Source organism: Pleurotus ostreatus (assembly GCF_014466165.1).
Source record: "Pleurotus ostreatus strain PC9 chromosome Unknown scaffold_1, whole genome shotgun sequence".
NCBI lineage: Eukaryota > Fungi > Basidiomycota > Agaricomycetes > Agaricales > Pleurotaceae > Pleurotus > Pleurotus ostreatus.
In genome coordinates, this window is record NW_023503156.1 from 4,151,030 (window position 1) to 4,165,640 (window position 14,611).

Sequence of the window (14,611 nt, forward strand, 5' to 3'; positions counted from 1 at the left end):
GATTCCCGCGTCATCGGAGATGACTTTGAGCCAGTCTGTCGTGTTCTGCGAACCAACGGGTCAATGACAGGTAGCAGCGCAGGCTGTGACTTGACTCACGGAAGCGACAAAGCGTAGGAGTCAGTTGTATTCATCCTCGGTACCGAAGTCAGGCTAGGCCGTTGGAAGCTGAGGGTTGCGTCAAAGCTCTGATAGTTCCTTCGCCGTGTTGCCGTGTCAAAAATGAGGGGGACAGGCGCAAGTGCCCCCTTGCTCGCGGCTTTTTCTAATGCATATTCAACAATGAAGTGTATATATGGCTTCTGGGCAACGTACTTGAGGGTACCTATTCGTGATCATCAGCTCCACACACGATAAAATAATGATAAGAAAAATACAAAAATGGAAAAGAAAGGGAGAAAATATGTGCTGGAATCAACTCACAGTTGACATGTTTCACACCCGATACCAGTCATTACCTGCATCTAGACAAGGCAACGCGCACTGGGTCAAAGCACTCGAGTCGATATCAACGATCACGCCAGGACGCGATTCTGCGATTCTGCACCCCACCTGCCCAACGCATCCCAACTAAAAACTATTCGCCCGCGCTAGGACCCCCTTCTGCGTATCAGCAGCCCAAGAAGCCGCACACAAAGGCGGAGGGGGTGGAGCAGAACACAGAGGATCATATCAGTGTCCTTCGATATCAGTTCGCTAGTCGGCGTCGAGACCTACCAACGAAAGCGGTTCAACTGATGGGAGACAAGCTATAGTCTTGACTGTTGTTGCCAAACGAGACCCGGCGGGCGATCGGGTCGGTGACAATGACACCACAATATGATAACTCGATGCATCCGACGTTGACGGCGACAAAAGGAAAATGGAACCTCTGGTGCGGCAGAGATTCGGAGGCCTTCGACGATACGCAGAAGAAACCTTGCTGGTGGTGATTGTTCATTGGCGCACTTGTCTACCGCCTATGCGGCGCCGTCCCTCCCGGTTGCAAGGGAGTCACAGACGTCTTCCAAGGTCGTTCGCCTCCTCGACGTCGAACGATGGACTTAGAACTATGTGCTCAGTCTTTGGGTCAGAGCGATCAAACCGAGGACTAGCTTTCTTCATGGGGCTTCGGCGAGTCAACATATTGGTGGTCGTGTATTCACGTCCTTATTGTTGGCGGAGCGAGGGGAAGGGAGTGGTGCGCTGCATAGCTGGCTTAGCCCTGAGCGCAGCGGTGGGCCGCTTCAATGGGGGTGGCGACCAGTTTCAGGGCACCTCGACCTCCATTTCGAGCCATGAAGGTAGCTCGCCTCAGTGAACATCGAACATCGACGCGCTTCTGGAGAGTTCTAAGGTTAGATACCCCAGCAGTCAGATGAAACTGACTTCTTTCTAAGACCTCAATAAGTCGGCAGCTCACCATTTGTACACCGACCTTGGTCTCCTCTTTGTCGTCCATGCGGAAAGAGGCGATAGCGTGAAAGGGACTGTTGAACTTACCAAAGCTTTGGCATACTTCAGGTGGCCACTTCGAGGTCATTTGACCTTCACCCTGACGCAGGATCCTAACACGCTGTAGACTATCAACGCACCTAGTAAGTCCATTATTTGATTTCCAGATCCATAAAACAACTAGGAAAGAATGATTCAGCAGCTTTCCCCCAAAGCCTCAGTGCGTGCAGGCCGTCCATCCTCTCAGTTACGATCCAAGGTAGGCGTGTGGAAGTGGTATAAGCACCGCGTCTGTAAGAAGGAATACAACAATTTAGCGGAATCAAAGCACTTGGTAGAACACACCGACGCCCTTGTCAACGTCCAAGATGCAGTCCACAGGAGTTGGCGGAAACGTCATTAGCTGAAGGCGCGCCGATGGGCTTCCATGGTGCACTGCAAGAGATAATGGTGAGTCTGGTCGCAAGATTCTACGGCCACTATCTTATGGTCTGCCTCAGAGACGCGACTTGGGCGTGGATGGCGCAGATTCTGTTGAGCAGTTCGGAATAACGGGCACGTCGAAGGAATAGTAAATTCCAATAAGCGCTCGAAGCTCTACAGTGCTGAATTTCCCGAACGCCGATGTAATGTAAAGCTTTCAAGCTCTCTCAATCAAGTCTAAACGAATCCTGCGCTGGGACGACCATCCTACATGGGTAACGGTTTCGTCTTATAACAGAACCCGGTGCTACTGCTCAGGTTTTCTCAAATTTCATTACATGACTCAACGCAAGCCCAACTTCAGGTTGCGGCCAGAACCTCCCTGACCCCAGCTGTCCACAGTGCGTATGCTCTAGTGAGATATGCCTCTGGTACGGGAGGCCCGGCATAATTTTGAACCTCCTCAATATGGATGATACATCCTACAAATGACGAGATGCTTGCAGCAGATCAATAGATTGACCTTGAGGGTGGAGGGGTTACCGTGATCTCTGAATCCGACGCTGTATGTTATATTGTCTACACCTTCACTCTTTCTAATTGTAGCATAAACGAGTACCGTTATAACTCGCGCGTTTCTTGCATCAAGATCCAAGTGGCAAGAACCGTCAAACAGCATAACCATCCCAACTCTTCACGGGCTCGCTAGATGCGTGCTCAGGCACTTCTTAGTGACGCTCAGCTACACGGAAATCATCGAGCTTCCTCGATGGATTCAATATGAATATCGAGAATGGCGGTAGAATAGGGCGGTACGTAGAGCAACTATTCCTAACATCGTTACGCATAACTGACTGCAGGCTACGCCGGCTTTCTTGAGCAGACAATACATATCTGCCGCTTATCGCACCTTTGGCTAACTATCACCATCGTCTCAATCTTCGGCCGTCAGCTATTCTCAGTACCAGTCTCCTTGTCTCAACAATGTCTCAACATAATCGCTCATTCCCGCATCAATATCGAGTTCGAGCCCTTCATCCAACCAACACACTCGCAGGCCGCACTTCTTTCAATCACATGTTCCCCTGGTGTAATGATTCAGCTGATCCATTATCCTGCTAAGGTGGTGCCCAAATCGTAACGCCGATCAAAGCCATAGTAGCCTCGCAGCTCACAACATATGCCAGCTTCCTCCCATGGCATATTTAAGCGGTTACTACGTAGATCAGAGAATGCGATACACGTTATGGTAGGCCAATATGAAGTAAAACACATGTAGGTTGAACCCAGGTTTTACATAGTCTCATCCGCGTATCCTCTAATTACTAAGGTCAGATCGGGCCATTCAATATCTGAACAGGTGGCGCGGATTATTTGTTGCCAGCGCTAAGATGGAAAACGCCGCGCAAGTAACATGAAGGTCCGACATACTCCACAAGCTATAGATACCGTCATGTATCGTAGATCAACATTTCCAATGGCCGCGATCACCCTTCCACCTTGAACACCTTCTACCAGCCGCGGTCATGGGAATATATGTCACAAAGCTCCGCGACATTCCATCGATCTCCTTGGACTTTCGTACCTATACATATGTCCCCAGGATATAAAGAGGAATGAAACCGACATCACCAATGGTGTGCGTACGTCAGTGGGAGCCACCCATGTCAAAAGTGTGTTAGGAAACTCTCAAGCAACTGCAGGGAAGGGCCGTTGAACCTTCCCGTTGGGAGTTTCTTTCGCTATCTGTGTACGTGTTTCTCCGAATGCTAGCTTCTCGCGCTGAAAACATTTGAGAGAAGGGGCTATAACGCGATCGGATGCAGGCTATGAGTTCATCGGCGTACCACGCTGACTGGCAACTTCTGAATACAATTCAATTCTTACGTTTACTGCAGCTAGCGGTGACACCCTTCCCCACTGCTCGCCGATGAACGACCCACGGGTCTCCATCTTCACATGTATACATTGCTAACCCGCGTTTGTACTGGACCACATTGCTCCCGGTATAAGTAAGAAGGTAACAATGTCAATTTCCTCGACTCTATCATCATGAGTAGTTCAACTACTACATTCCTCCTCCTTACGCTTGTTTTCCTGCTATCGGTGTACCTCAAGCGTCGAACAGTCAGGCGTCCGCCGCTTCCACCCGGCCCTCCAGCAGAACCATTGATTGGTCATCTACGTATCATGCCCTCTGACCAAGAAGAACTTGTGTTCCATGAATGGGCGAAAACCTACGGTGTGTTCATGACCCAAACTTGAACACAGTTTTAACCCAGTTGAAGGCGACGTGATGCACCTTAGGGTGTTGGGACGCGACTTAATTATACTGGACAGCGTCCAGGCGGCCACCGAACTTCTTGAAAAGCGAAGTGCACTTTATAGTGACAGACCAAATTTCACTGTCTATACATCGTATAATCATTTGTCACTTTTCGCCTTCCGTAACACTCCCTAATTGCTATATATTAGCCTTATGGGTTGGGACCTTCATATGGGGTTTTTCCCCTATGGTCGTCGCTTCCGTAAACACCGCAAACTCCTACAATCGTATCTCACCCAGCAATCCATCGTCAAGTTTCAACCCATTCAGCTGATCAATGCTCGGTATCTCGCCAAAGGTCTTATGGAGAATAAAAGAGACTTTGGACACTATATCAGCAGGTATGCATGAAAGTTTTATCAAGGGCCGAACTTCTCATGTTCACGACTCCACTAGATACGCCACTTCCGTGGTAATGCGCATTGCGTATGGCCATCAGATTATGTCCGAGGAGGACGAGTTCATGACAATAGTGAACGACGTGGCATATGCCCTCAACAACTGTGGTCCCCCTGGAGCAACGATAGTCGATTATTTTCCTATTTGTTAGTCATATACAAGTCTTCTCTTTTGTTTGATTGCTCACCTCCTCATATGTAGTACAATACTTTCCTTCGTGGTTTCCCGGGACCTCCTATGCAACATTCGCTCGGGAATGGAAGTGGGCAATTGACAAGTTGTTCAATGTGCCGTACGAGAAAGTGAAGAAGCAGATGGCGAGTGGTCAACAACAATCTGTCTTTGACCACTGTTTACATGCCTCTTAGGCCGAAAGTACTGCAGAGCCATCGTTCCTCCACTCCCAAATGGAGGCGGTCTCGGGCAAAGACCTTACAGACGAAGATATCCAAGACCTCAAAGGGTCTGCCGGTGTCCTCTTCGCTGGGGGTGCTGACACAGTAAGTCTCTTGCTTCACCCCGTAATAACCCCGTCGGGATGTTGACTACTAGCTCGACATTTGCTTTAGACTTCTTCCAGCCTTGAAACATTTGTCCTGGCACTGCTGCATCATCCTGTGGTACAGAAAAAGGGACAGGAGGAACTCGATCGAGTCATTGGGCATGATCGACTCCCAACTTTCGAGGACTATGATGCGCTGCCCTACATTGATTGTGTTACCCAGGAAATACTAAGGTAACGGATTTACCACAGCCCAGTCCATGAACTCACTCTGTGTAGGTGGCACCCTGCCACACCTCTTGGTGAGTTGTTGCGATGAAGCTACGCGAAAGCGCGTTCGACCACTACTAGGTGTACCCCATCGTGCCATGGAAGATGATATTTATAGAGGGATGTTTATTCCGAAGGGCGCCATCATCTTTTCGAACGTCAAGTACCGCATTTTATCTGCTTACACGCAGCATACGGTCATTGACCCGAAGTTTCTAGGGGTATAAATCTAGACAAGAACGTCTACACCGAGCCAACCAAATTCAATCCCAGCCGTTTCTTGCCCAAGTCACAGGGAGGAAACGAAGAGCCTCGCCCCATAGCCACATTCGGGTTCGGTCGAAGGTGATTTTTCTCCGTCCCAAACGCGGCTCTTAGATTCTCATGTACCCACAGAATATGCCCAGGTAGGCACCTAGCGGCGGCGAGTATATGGATCGCTGTCGCCACCATGTTTGCTACTGTAAACGTCAACAAGGCCAAGGATGAAGATGGGAATGAGATTACACCAGAAATCATGTTCGAAACCGGACTGACCAGGTAAGTGAAATGAAAGGATGCTTGCATGTCTTGATCATCTTTTGGCAGTCGTCCCAAGGCATTTTCATGCAACATTACGCCTCGGTCAGAGAAGGCAATTCGTATTGTAGCCAGAGAGTGTGAAAGTCTGTATGAGTAGGTGTTATGGCATGGCAATGAGTTGTGTATGAGTAGTCCAGGAATAAGAAACAAAGGAAGTCGCGATTTTGTGTACGCACGGTAATCGATGCACAGTTATTGGCTGAGATGAGGGGCGTCGAAGTGGAGGTAGGCGACCCGGGAGTCCATAGTTTGGTTTATGACGATCACGCGGAAGACATGGTCGTCCCATGCCCTACATACGAGGAAGAGGCTAGCGACATTAGAAGGGAATTCACTACCTTTACTGTCGTCGGTGAACGGTGTTTAGTCGCCGTCCTGCTTGCGGTCGTCCATGAGATCGACGATACGGTGGACTATCTCGAAGAGCAATCGCTGGGTGAGTTCCTTGGTTGTATACTTCACATGTAGTGGATGCCTGAGCTCAGGGTTCGTTTCGCCGCGTGGGACATCCAAGATGCTCACTTACCTGGCCAAAGAGATTTGAACTTAAGTTTGGGCAAAGCCTGAGTTGGGACAAAGTTAGGAGCACGCTGAATTACCCCTGTATCATATCTCCCACGGTCACATCAAGCCTTCCCACAGTCACAAACATTTCCAATTCTTCAGAATTATAATACGAAACATTTGCACTACCACCTCAATGTCAACTGCTGTTCTGAACCCTTCCCTGGACGGCGTGCACCACAAAAGGAAGAGGTAGGAACAATGGGAACCACACGTATGCTTTGCTGATGCACCCTTTTAGATCCACATCGCCAGAGATTGACGGGGGGCCGCCTGCAAGTCGCCGCAGGTCACATTCGCCAGCAGCACCACCAGTCGATTTGCCGCGGGTCCAAGATGCCGACCCAGTACGTCGCGCAGAGAGAGAGCGCCAGCTTGCTGCCAGAATGGCTGCCATAGAGCTCGAAAAGACTGACAAGCCAGACAAACCCAAACCCGGCTCCGATGCCTTGGCCGAATTTGCGAAGCTCGTTGGCTCGCGCTCGGGCGGTGTGTACGTACCCCCAGCTCGGCTACGTGCCATGCAGGAGGCTGCATCAGGGAACAAGGCCAGCCCCGAGTATCAGCGCCTCTCTTGGGACGCCCTGCGCAAGTCGATCACAGGTATAGTCAATCGAGTCAATGTGCAAAACATCAAACAAGTCGTTCCCGAGCTGTTTGGGGAGAATCTCGTTCGCGGCAGAGGGCTCTTCGCGCGGAGCATAATGAAGGCGCAGGCTGCGAGTTTGCCGTTCACGCCGGTTTTTGCTGCGCTGGTCTCGATTGTCAACACGAAACTTCCGCAAGTGGGAGAGCTTGTGTTGACTCGGCTGATTAGTCAGTTTCGGAGAGCGTTCAAGCGTAACGATAAAGTACGTTCGATGATGGTTCATTGGCTATTATCTTATGCTCTTTGCAGATTGTCTGCAATTCGACTACTACGTTCATAGCGCATCTCGTCAACCAGGCGGTCGCGCATGAGATAATTGCTCTCCAAATCCTTGTCCTACTCCTCGAACGGCCGACAGATGACTCCATCGAGATTGCCGTCGGTTTCACCAGGGAAGTCGGTGCATTCCTGGCCGAAAACTCTCCAAAAGCCAACGCCACTGTGTTCGAACGTTTCCGTGCTGTCCTCAACGAAGGCTCGATCAGCCAAAGAGTCCAATACATGATCGAAGTTTTGATGCAAGTACGCAAGGACAAGTACAAAGACAATCCCATTCTCCCGGAAGGTTTGGATCTCGTAGAGGAAGATGAGCAGATCACGCATCAGATACAGCTGGAGGAGGAGCTTCAGGTTCAAGAAGGACTGAGTGCGTACAGTGCCTTCTGTACATCTCCTTGACACTGACTATGCGTTAGATATCTTCAAGTTCGACGCGAATTTCTTGGAGAACGAGGAAAAATACAAAGCCATAAAAGCGGAGATTTTAGGCGAGGATTCCGATGACGACTCTGGTTCTGAAGAGTCGAGTGAGGAATCTGACGATGATCAGGAAGGTAAGCCATAAGAACGGTTCGTCGATGATAACCTTCTGAGACGCCGTCTCCTAGTCGCCGAAGAGAAAGAAGGCATCGAAGATCGAACAGGGACGAATGTCGTGAATCTGCGCCGTATCATTTATCTCACGATCATGAACGCATTGAACTATGAAGAAGCGGTACATAAGCTGCTCAAAGTACAATTGGGCGAGGGAGAGGAGGTACGTTACCTAAGCTTCAGCCCAGGTAATAGATGGTGCTAACGAGAGATGTAGATCGAGATGATAAACATGTTGATTGAGTGTTGTTCCCAAGAACGCTCGTATTCAAAATTCTACGGCCTCGTTGGCGAACGGTTCAGCAAGCTGAATCGCGTATGGACCGAGTGCCTAGAGGAGGCCTTCCAGACATACTATGACACAATCCATCGGTACGAAACGAATCGCCTGCGAAACATCGCCAAATTCTTTGGATACCTCCTCTCTTCCGACGCCATCACCTGGACGGTCATGCGATGCATCAAAATTAATGAAGACGACACGACCTCCAGTAGCCGTATCTTCGTGAAGATCATGATGAACGAGATGATGGAGAGTATGGGGCTGAAGGAGCTGGCGGAGCGGTTCAAGGATCCTGAAATTAGGATCGCCTGTGAGGGGATGTTCCCCATGGATATCCCGAAGAACACGAGGTTCTCCATCAATTACTTCACTAGCATTGGGCTCGGCGCGCTCACTGAGGATATGCGTGAGTACTTGAAGGTATGCATCGCCAGCTATCTCGCCGCCCATTTGCTCACAACCTGCCCACTAGAATGCTCCTCGTATCATCATGGAGCAGCGACGGGCCATGCTCGAAGAGGAGACGTCGTCCTCCGACTCGGATTCGTCGGACTCGGACTCAGACTCGGATTCAGACTCGTCGTCCTCCGATTCTACGGACACGCGCTCGAGTGGTAGCGGCCGTCGCCGTCGGCGTTCGTACACACCCCCAAGCCGTTCTCGCGGGCCAAGAACAGAGGTGTCCCGCCTGCCCTCTCCCCCTTCACGCCGCCGCGACCGTTCTGATTCACGTACGCCGCCTCCCCGACGTCACGGCAGGGGTCGCGAGGATTCGCGGAGTCCGCCTCGCAGGCCTGCTGGCGACAGATCGCCGCCCCCGCCGCCACGGCAGAAGTACAGGTCCCCATCTCCCCGCCGGCCGCGTGGTCGGGCAGACAGTCGGTCCCGCTCGCCACCTCCCAAAGTGCGTGGCTATAGGGACGGCTCAGTTGATCGCAGAGACGGCAGAGATGATAGGGATAGACGGCCGTCTCCATCGAGGTATAACGATACTAGGGATAGGTATGGTAGAGATGACCGCGACAGGAGGAGGTGAAGATGAAAAATGTTGACCGCATTTCATTTCATGTTTGTTCTATGTATGAGTGTTCTGTAGCACAGATAATGCGTATTATGCGTGGCATGTTGTTTATATAGGCTATAGCAACAGGGCGGGACACTAATATCCTTTCTACGCCTTTGCATTTTAGTGCATGCCACGGATCGTGCTCATGATAATAAAGGCCCCGCAGAAGGATTATTCTATGTTATTCATTCATTGACGGATTGCTTAGAAGGAGCGATCGATGGATGAGATCTAGGAGCTACGCGGACAGGCTTTCACACTCGCTGGCTACAATACGGATTGCCTTCTCTGACCGAGGCGTGATGTTGCATGAAAATGTCTTGGGACGACTGCCAAAAGATCTAAGCATCCATCTTACTCTACGCACCTGGTTATGCCTGTCTCGAACATGATTTCTGGCGTAATCTCCTTCCCATCTTCGTCCTTAGCCTTGCCGACGTTCACAGTAGCAAACATGGTGGCGACAGCGATCCATATGCTCGCCGCCGCTAGCTGTCTCCCCGGGCATATCCTGTGGACACATGAGAATCCAAGAGCTGCGTTTGCGTCGTACCAAACAATCGCCTCCGACCGAACCCGAATGTGGCAATGGGGGGAGGCTCTTCGTTTCCTCCCTGTGACTTAGGCAAGAAACGGTCAGGGTGCCATCGAGTACATAGGGCGACCTCATGGATTATCATTGGACTTTAGCTGTGGATGTATTACCTCAAAGGTCGGGAGCCGACCATGGCCAATAACACGATCGAGTTCCTCCTGTCCCTTTTTCTGTACCTCGGGATGGAGTAGCAGAGCTAAGATATATATTTCGAGACTGAACGAAGTCTGAAGCGCATGTTGTTTCAATAGTCAGAATCGTGATAGGCTTGTGACAAGCTTGACGCAGTGGGGTCAAATAAGAGACTTACTGCGTCAGCACCCCCAGCGAAGAGGACACCGGCAAACCCTTTGAGGTCTTGGATGTCTTCGTTTGTAAGGACCTTTCCAGACCCAGAAACCGCCTCTATATGTGTGCGGAGGAACGATGGCTCTGCGGTACCGCCGGCTTATGACGCGTGTAAATAGACGGTCATTGTGGTAGCTGTCCACTCACTATTTGCTTCTTCACTTTCTCATATGGCACGTCGAACAACTTGTTGATGGCCCACTTCCATTCCCGAGCGAATGAGGCGTAGTGCGTCCCGGGGAACCACGAAGGGTAGGATTGTACTGGGTATGGGTTAGTATTGAGCTTGAGAGAAAAGAGGAAGCTATTAAATGACGGACAAATAGGAAAACAACCAACTATAGTTGCGCCGGGGGTGCCGCCGTTGTTCTGAGTAAATGTTATGTCGTTCAATATTGTGGCGAATTCATCATCACAGGATTTGGTGGCCATATGCAATGCGCATTACCACGGAAGTGGCATATCTAATGGAGTCGTGAACTTGAAGAAGTCCGATCTTTTAGACGTTTATGCGTACCTACTGATATGGTGCTCGAAGCCCTTTTTATTCTCTATAAGCCCTCTAGCGAGATATCGTGAATTGATTAGCTGAATGGGCCGAAACTTGACGATGGATTGTTGGGTGAGCAATGATTGGAGGGGTTTGCGGTGCTTCCGAAAACGACGACCGTACGGGAAGAACGCCACATTATGATCCATGCTAATAAATAGTACTCAGTGCGCAGGTGAATGGGGAGCGAGAGTTTCAAACGATCGTACGACGTATAGACAGCGAAATTAGGTCTGTCACTATAAAGTTCACTTCGTTTCTCCAGAAGTTCAGTTGCCGCCTGAACGCTATCCAGCACGATTATATCGCGGCCCAAAACCCTGAAGTACATAACATCACCTTGAAAAAAATTCAACAACTGTTCTAGATGATAATGATGGACGTAGACCATAAAACACACCGTAGGGTTTCGCCCATTCATGGAACACGAGCTCCTCTTGGCAGAGGGCATGATACGTAGGTGACCGATGAAGGGATCCCCCGAAGGGCCTGGGGGAAGCGGCGGACGCCTGGTTTGAGGTACAGCAACAACAATAAGACAAGCACAGGAGGAGCAAATGTAGGGATTGAGTTACTCATGGCGATGAAGTTGAGGGAATCATGGCTTCTTATTTATACAGTGACTGTGCCTGTGGGCACGGGCATAGTGAAGTAGTGGATCGGTGCCAACACAGGAGTGCGATCGATCTGTACGTGTGAAGATGGAGACCCGTAGGTCCTTCAGCACGCAGTGGGGAAGGATGACACCGCTAGCTGCAGCGAACGTAAGAAGCGCATTGGTATCGAAAGGTCGCAAGCCAGGGATGCACAACAATGAGCTCACAATCCGCATCAGATCGTGCTGTCAGCCCCTGCTTTCAGTTGGTATCAGTCTTAGTGCGAGAAGGCTACCATTTGGAGAATCGCGTACCCAGATACCCAGATAATGGCTCAACAGCAGCAAGAGCATGGAATTCTTGGCACGATGCAGTTCCCAAGGTATGTCCAGCAGTGCTGACGCCGGTTTCACCACGTTTGTGTTCGAAGGCCTGGTAGGTGTAGGTACGAGGGCCAGTTCTTCCCCTCTCAGAGCGATTGGATGTTACGGGGCTCTTTGAGATATATTTTCAGGGTTCGAGATGAAAAGGTGGTTGTGATTGGGCGTTTGATAAGTTGGTATACGATTCTCCACGGCTGTACCCCGCTACTTCGACACATTGCGTCAGCTTGCGCAGCCTTTTCCAATCTTGGCACCAATTACGCGGAAAGGACCAGTATTATTTCCTACACCACATTCCAGTCCCGGTGGCAAAGTTCGTCGGAAATTTGAGCAGGTGATAGCGAGGTGCCGAGAGGCGGAGTCAAGTGCCTATTGCCAGAGGGTTGACGATTCCTGTAAGTAAGTGCCGGATCCGCGCTCGGGTTGATGAGTTCTGGCAACTTCGACAGCTTCTATTTCTTCCACGCCACCACTTGTTGGGGCACTGAATAGTCGACCTAAGTAATCATTTCCTAGCGGCTGCGCGCCGTTAAAAAGAGCCTGAGCACGATATCTAGACGCACTCTAGCGAGTCCACGAAGATAAGGAACACAGCAGATGGTGTTGAGCATTCTCTCTGGTAGTTGTGCAGTTTGTGGATGCATGACACAAGAAACGCACAAGATATACCAGTAGCGAGGCCGTGTCGAAAGAGGGCGGCGATACTCTTTTTCACTACAGTAAAAGGGTGAGCCCCCCAATAAAGGTTACGCACGGCTTGAATTCGGAGATCACGATAAACACTCAGTGCGGGAAGCTGTGGACATCCCCGCAAGCATCTCGCCATTCGTATATACTATACACATAGCAGGCTGTGGTTTTGGCTAGGGGTCCCGTTGAGTTTTATGAATCGGAGATGTCTACTAAGAATTCGAGCAGTGGCCGCGGGTTCTGTTGCAAGATGGGGACATTACCTATATGGGCGGAGAAGGGGTCGCACTAAACCTTTAATGCAGGTTTCATTTTAAGTTCAGCAAGTGATTGGCTTGCAAACAGGCTGCTACGAAGAAGTAATGAATAACGCGTACGTTAGTGCTGGGCTTTCGTCGAGCGCTTATTGGCGAATGTTGAATACTCGTGAGTCGTGATACGCTGGAGGCGTTGGCTCTTCTCTTCACCGTAAATCAACGAGGTGAGAGCCTTGGGTCACTGAACAGAGGTAGATAAAAAATTAGCAACGTGTTTCACGATTTCGGATAACGCGCAGGAGCACAGGAGAACGCTGAGACAGTATGTCGGTGCCGAGTTTGGCCAGTGGTCTCACAATAAATCAAAGTCCGCTACCATCCTGACAGCTTCCTCACAGTTCACTTTCTTCACCAACCTTTTCATCGTTTCTCACTTGTACTCAAGCATCTCATCTTTAATCAATGGCTGAAGGGAGCAACTACGACTTTTTGTTCAAGGTTCGTGGCGTTGCTGCGGATTCGCCGCTGGCTGTTCAGAACAAAATGTCTCATGGTTGCGGGGCTTGTAGGTCGTTCTCATTGGAGACTCTGGCGTCGGGAAATCGTACGTCCTCGCTATTGACTGCAACTTTGTAATGCTCGGCTGACGGGGAATTGGGCTGATACAGAAATCGTAAGCAATTAAACCGTTGCCAATTCAGGCCTACAGCGTCCAGGAGCTAATCCTTATCTTGCGCTCTACTAGTGCTTTCACGATTCACTCGTAACGAATTCAATCTCGAGTCGAAATCAACGATAGGCGTCGAGTTTGCCACACGATCAATCAATGTCGACGGGAAGACAGTCAAGGCGCAGATCTGGGACACTGGTACGTCGTCGGGCTTATCACAACGGCGCGGACTATTGGGACTTGGGACGCCCTAGCCATTTCCCGACGTTAGAGCGGGTCTAGAGGGCATTCTCAGCAGTCTCATTTCCGCTTTTAGGATTAGGCTGACGGCGAATTCACAGCTGGCCAGGAACGATACAGAGCCATCACTTCTGCGTATGTCCTAATTGTCCCCAACGCGGGGCTGGATTTTGTTGATTTGACCGCGTTCACAGTTACTATCGCGGTGCTGTGGGCGCCCTGCTCGTCTACGATATCGCCAAACATGCTACATACGTCAACGTGACGCGATGGTTAAAGGAGCTCAGAGACCACGCGGACTCGAACATTGTCATCATGTTGGTCGGGAACAAGAGCGATTTGAAGCACTTGCGGGCTGTTCCAACGGAAGAGGCCAAGGCCTTCTCTAGTGCGTTGCTTGCATTCAAGTCCAATCACAGATGCTGACTGTTAACTAGCCGAGAACGGGCTTTCTTTCATCGAAACTTCGGCGCTGGACGCTTCGAATGTCGAGGCAGCCTTCCAGAACATCCTCACTGGTGAGTCTTGCGCGTTTGAATTCTTTTGCCAGCGTCCCGACTCGTTTGATAGATATCTACCGGATTGTATCGAGCAAATCTCTGGAACAATCCGCCGACCCCATCAAACCCCCAACCGAGACATTGAATGTCAGCACCGCGGAGCCGGCGCAGAACCAGGGTGGTAAATGTTGCTAGAATCCCATTCCCGACAACTGCTTGCGTATGTACGGTTATCGCGATGGGTTAGAATGAGATGTAGTGAGTCTATGGATCATGCACGCTGCTCGTTTCTTCCCTCAGCCGTGCTTTGTACGCTGCTTGTTATTTGTATTGGGATGCTTTGCGCGTATTCAGCTTCACTTTTTGTCATACTTCTCTGTATTATTTTTGTCTCCGGTATTGGTCTTCCGT

The 14,611-nt window shown here is 50.2% G+C and overlaps 5 protein-coding genes across 5 annotated transcripts; 3 read left to right on the plus strand and 2 right to left on the minus strand.

Moving 5' to 3' along the window:
* Window positions 1-3,909: 3,909 nt before the first annotated feature.
* PC9H_001522 (uncharacterized protein) lies at window positions 3,910-6,033 on the plus strand (the record flags this gene model as incomplete). Its single annotated transcript, XM_036771172.1, has 12 exons — window positions 3,910-4,099; window positions 4,146-4,275; window positions 4,333-4,524; window positions 4,580-4,728; window positions 4,784-4,884; window positions 4,951-5,082; window positions 5,152-5,318; window positions 5,364-5,386; window positions 5,436-5,517; window positions 5,574-5,699; window positions 5,751-5,894; window positions 5,943-6,033. 12 exons carry the CDS (start codon window positions 3,910-3,912, stop codon window positions 6,031-6,033), a joined length of 1,527 nt encoding a protein of 508 aa, XP_036637017.1.
* Window positions 6,034-6,636: 603 nt separating this feature from the next.
* On the plus strand, window positions 6,637-9,341 carry CWC22 (pre-mRNA-splicing factor cwc22; the record flags this gene model as incomplete). Its single annotated transcript, XM_036771173.1, has 7 exons — window positions 6,637-6,692; window positions 6,742-7,351; window positions 7,399-7,795; window positions 7,845-7,982; window positions 8,037-8,185; window positions 8,240-8,725; window positions 8,778-9,341. The coding sequence occupies 7 exons, from the start codon at window positions 6,637-6,639 to the stop codon at window positions 9,339-9,341; spliced, it is 2,400 nt and encodes a 799-aa protein (XP_036637018.1).
* Window positions 9,342-9,609: 268 nt separating this feature from the next.
* PC9H_001524 (uncharacterized protein) lies at window positions 9,610-9,827 on the minus strand (the record flags this gene model as incomplete). Its single annotated transcript, XM_036771174.1, has 2 exons — window positions 9,610-9,700; window positions 9,739-9,827. The coding sequence occupies 2 exons, from the start codon at window positions 9,825-9,827 to the stop codon at window positions 9,610-9,612; spliced, it is 180 nt and encodes a 59-aa protein (XP_036637019.1).
* A 210-nt stretch (window positions 9,828-10,037) lies between these two features.
* PC9H_001525 (uncharacterized protein) lies at window positions 10,038-10,746 on the minus strand (the record flags this gene model as incomplete). Its single annotated transcript, XM_036771175.1, has 4 exons — window positions 10,038-10,136; window positions 10,277-10,413; window positions 10,458-10,599; window positions 10,654-10,746. 4 exons carry the CDS (start codon window positions 10,744-10,746, stop codon window positions 10,038-10,040), a joined length of 471 nt encoding a protein of 156 aa, XP_036637020.1.
* A 2,506-nt stretch (window positions 10,747-13,252) lies between these two features.
* Window positions 13,253-14,395, plus strand: RAB11A (Ras- protein Rab-11A; the record flags this gene model as incomplete). The annotated part of the gene is made up of 6 exons (XM_036771176.1): window positions 13,253-13,394; window positions 13,536-13,658; window positions 13,802-13,835; window positions 13,895-14,088; window positions 14,138-14,218; window positions 14,271-14,395. 6 exons carry the CDS (start codon window positions 13,253-13,255, stop codon window positions 14,393-14,395), a joined length of 699 nt encoding a protein of 232 aa, XP_036637021.1.
* Window positions 14,396-14,611: the final 216 nt, after the last annotated feature.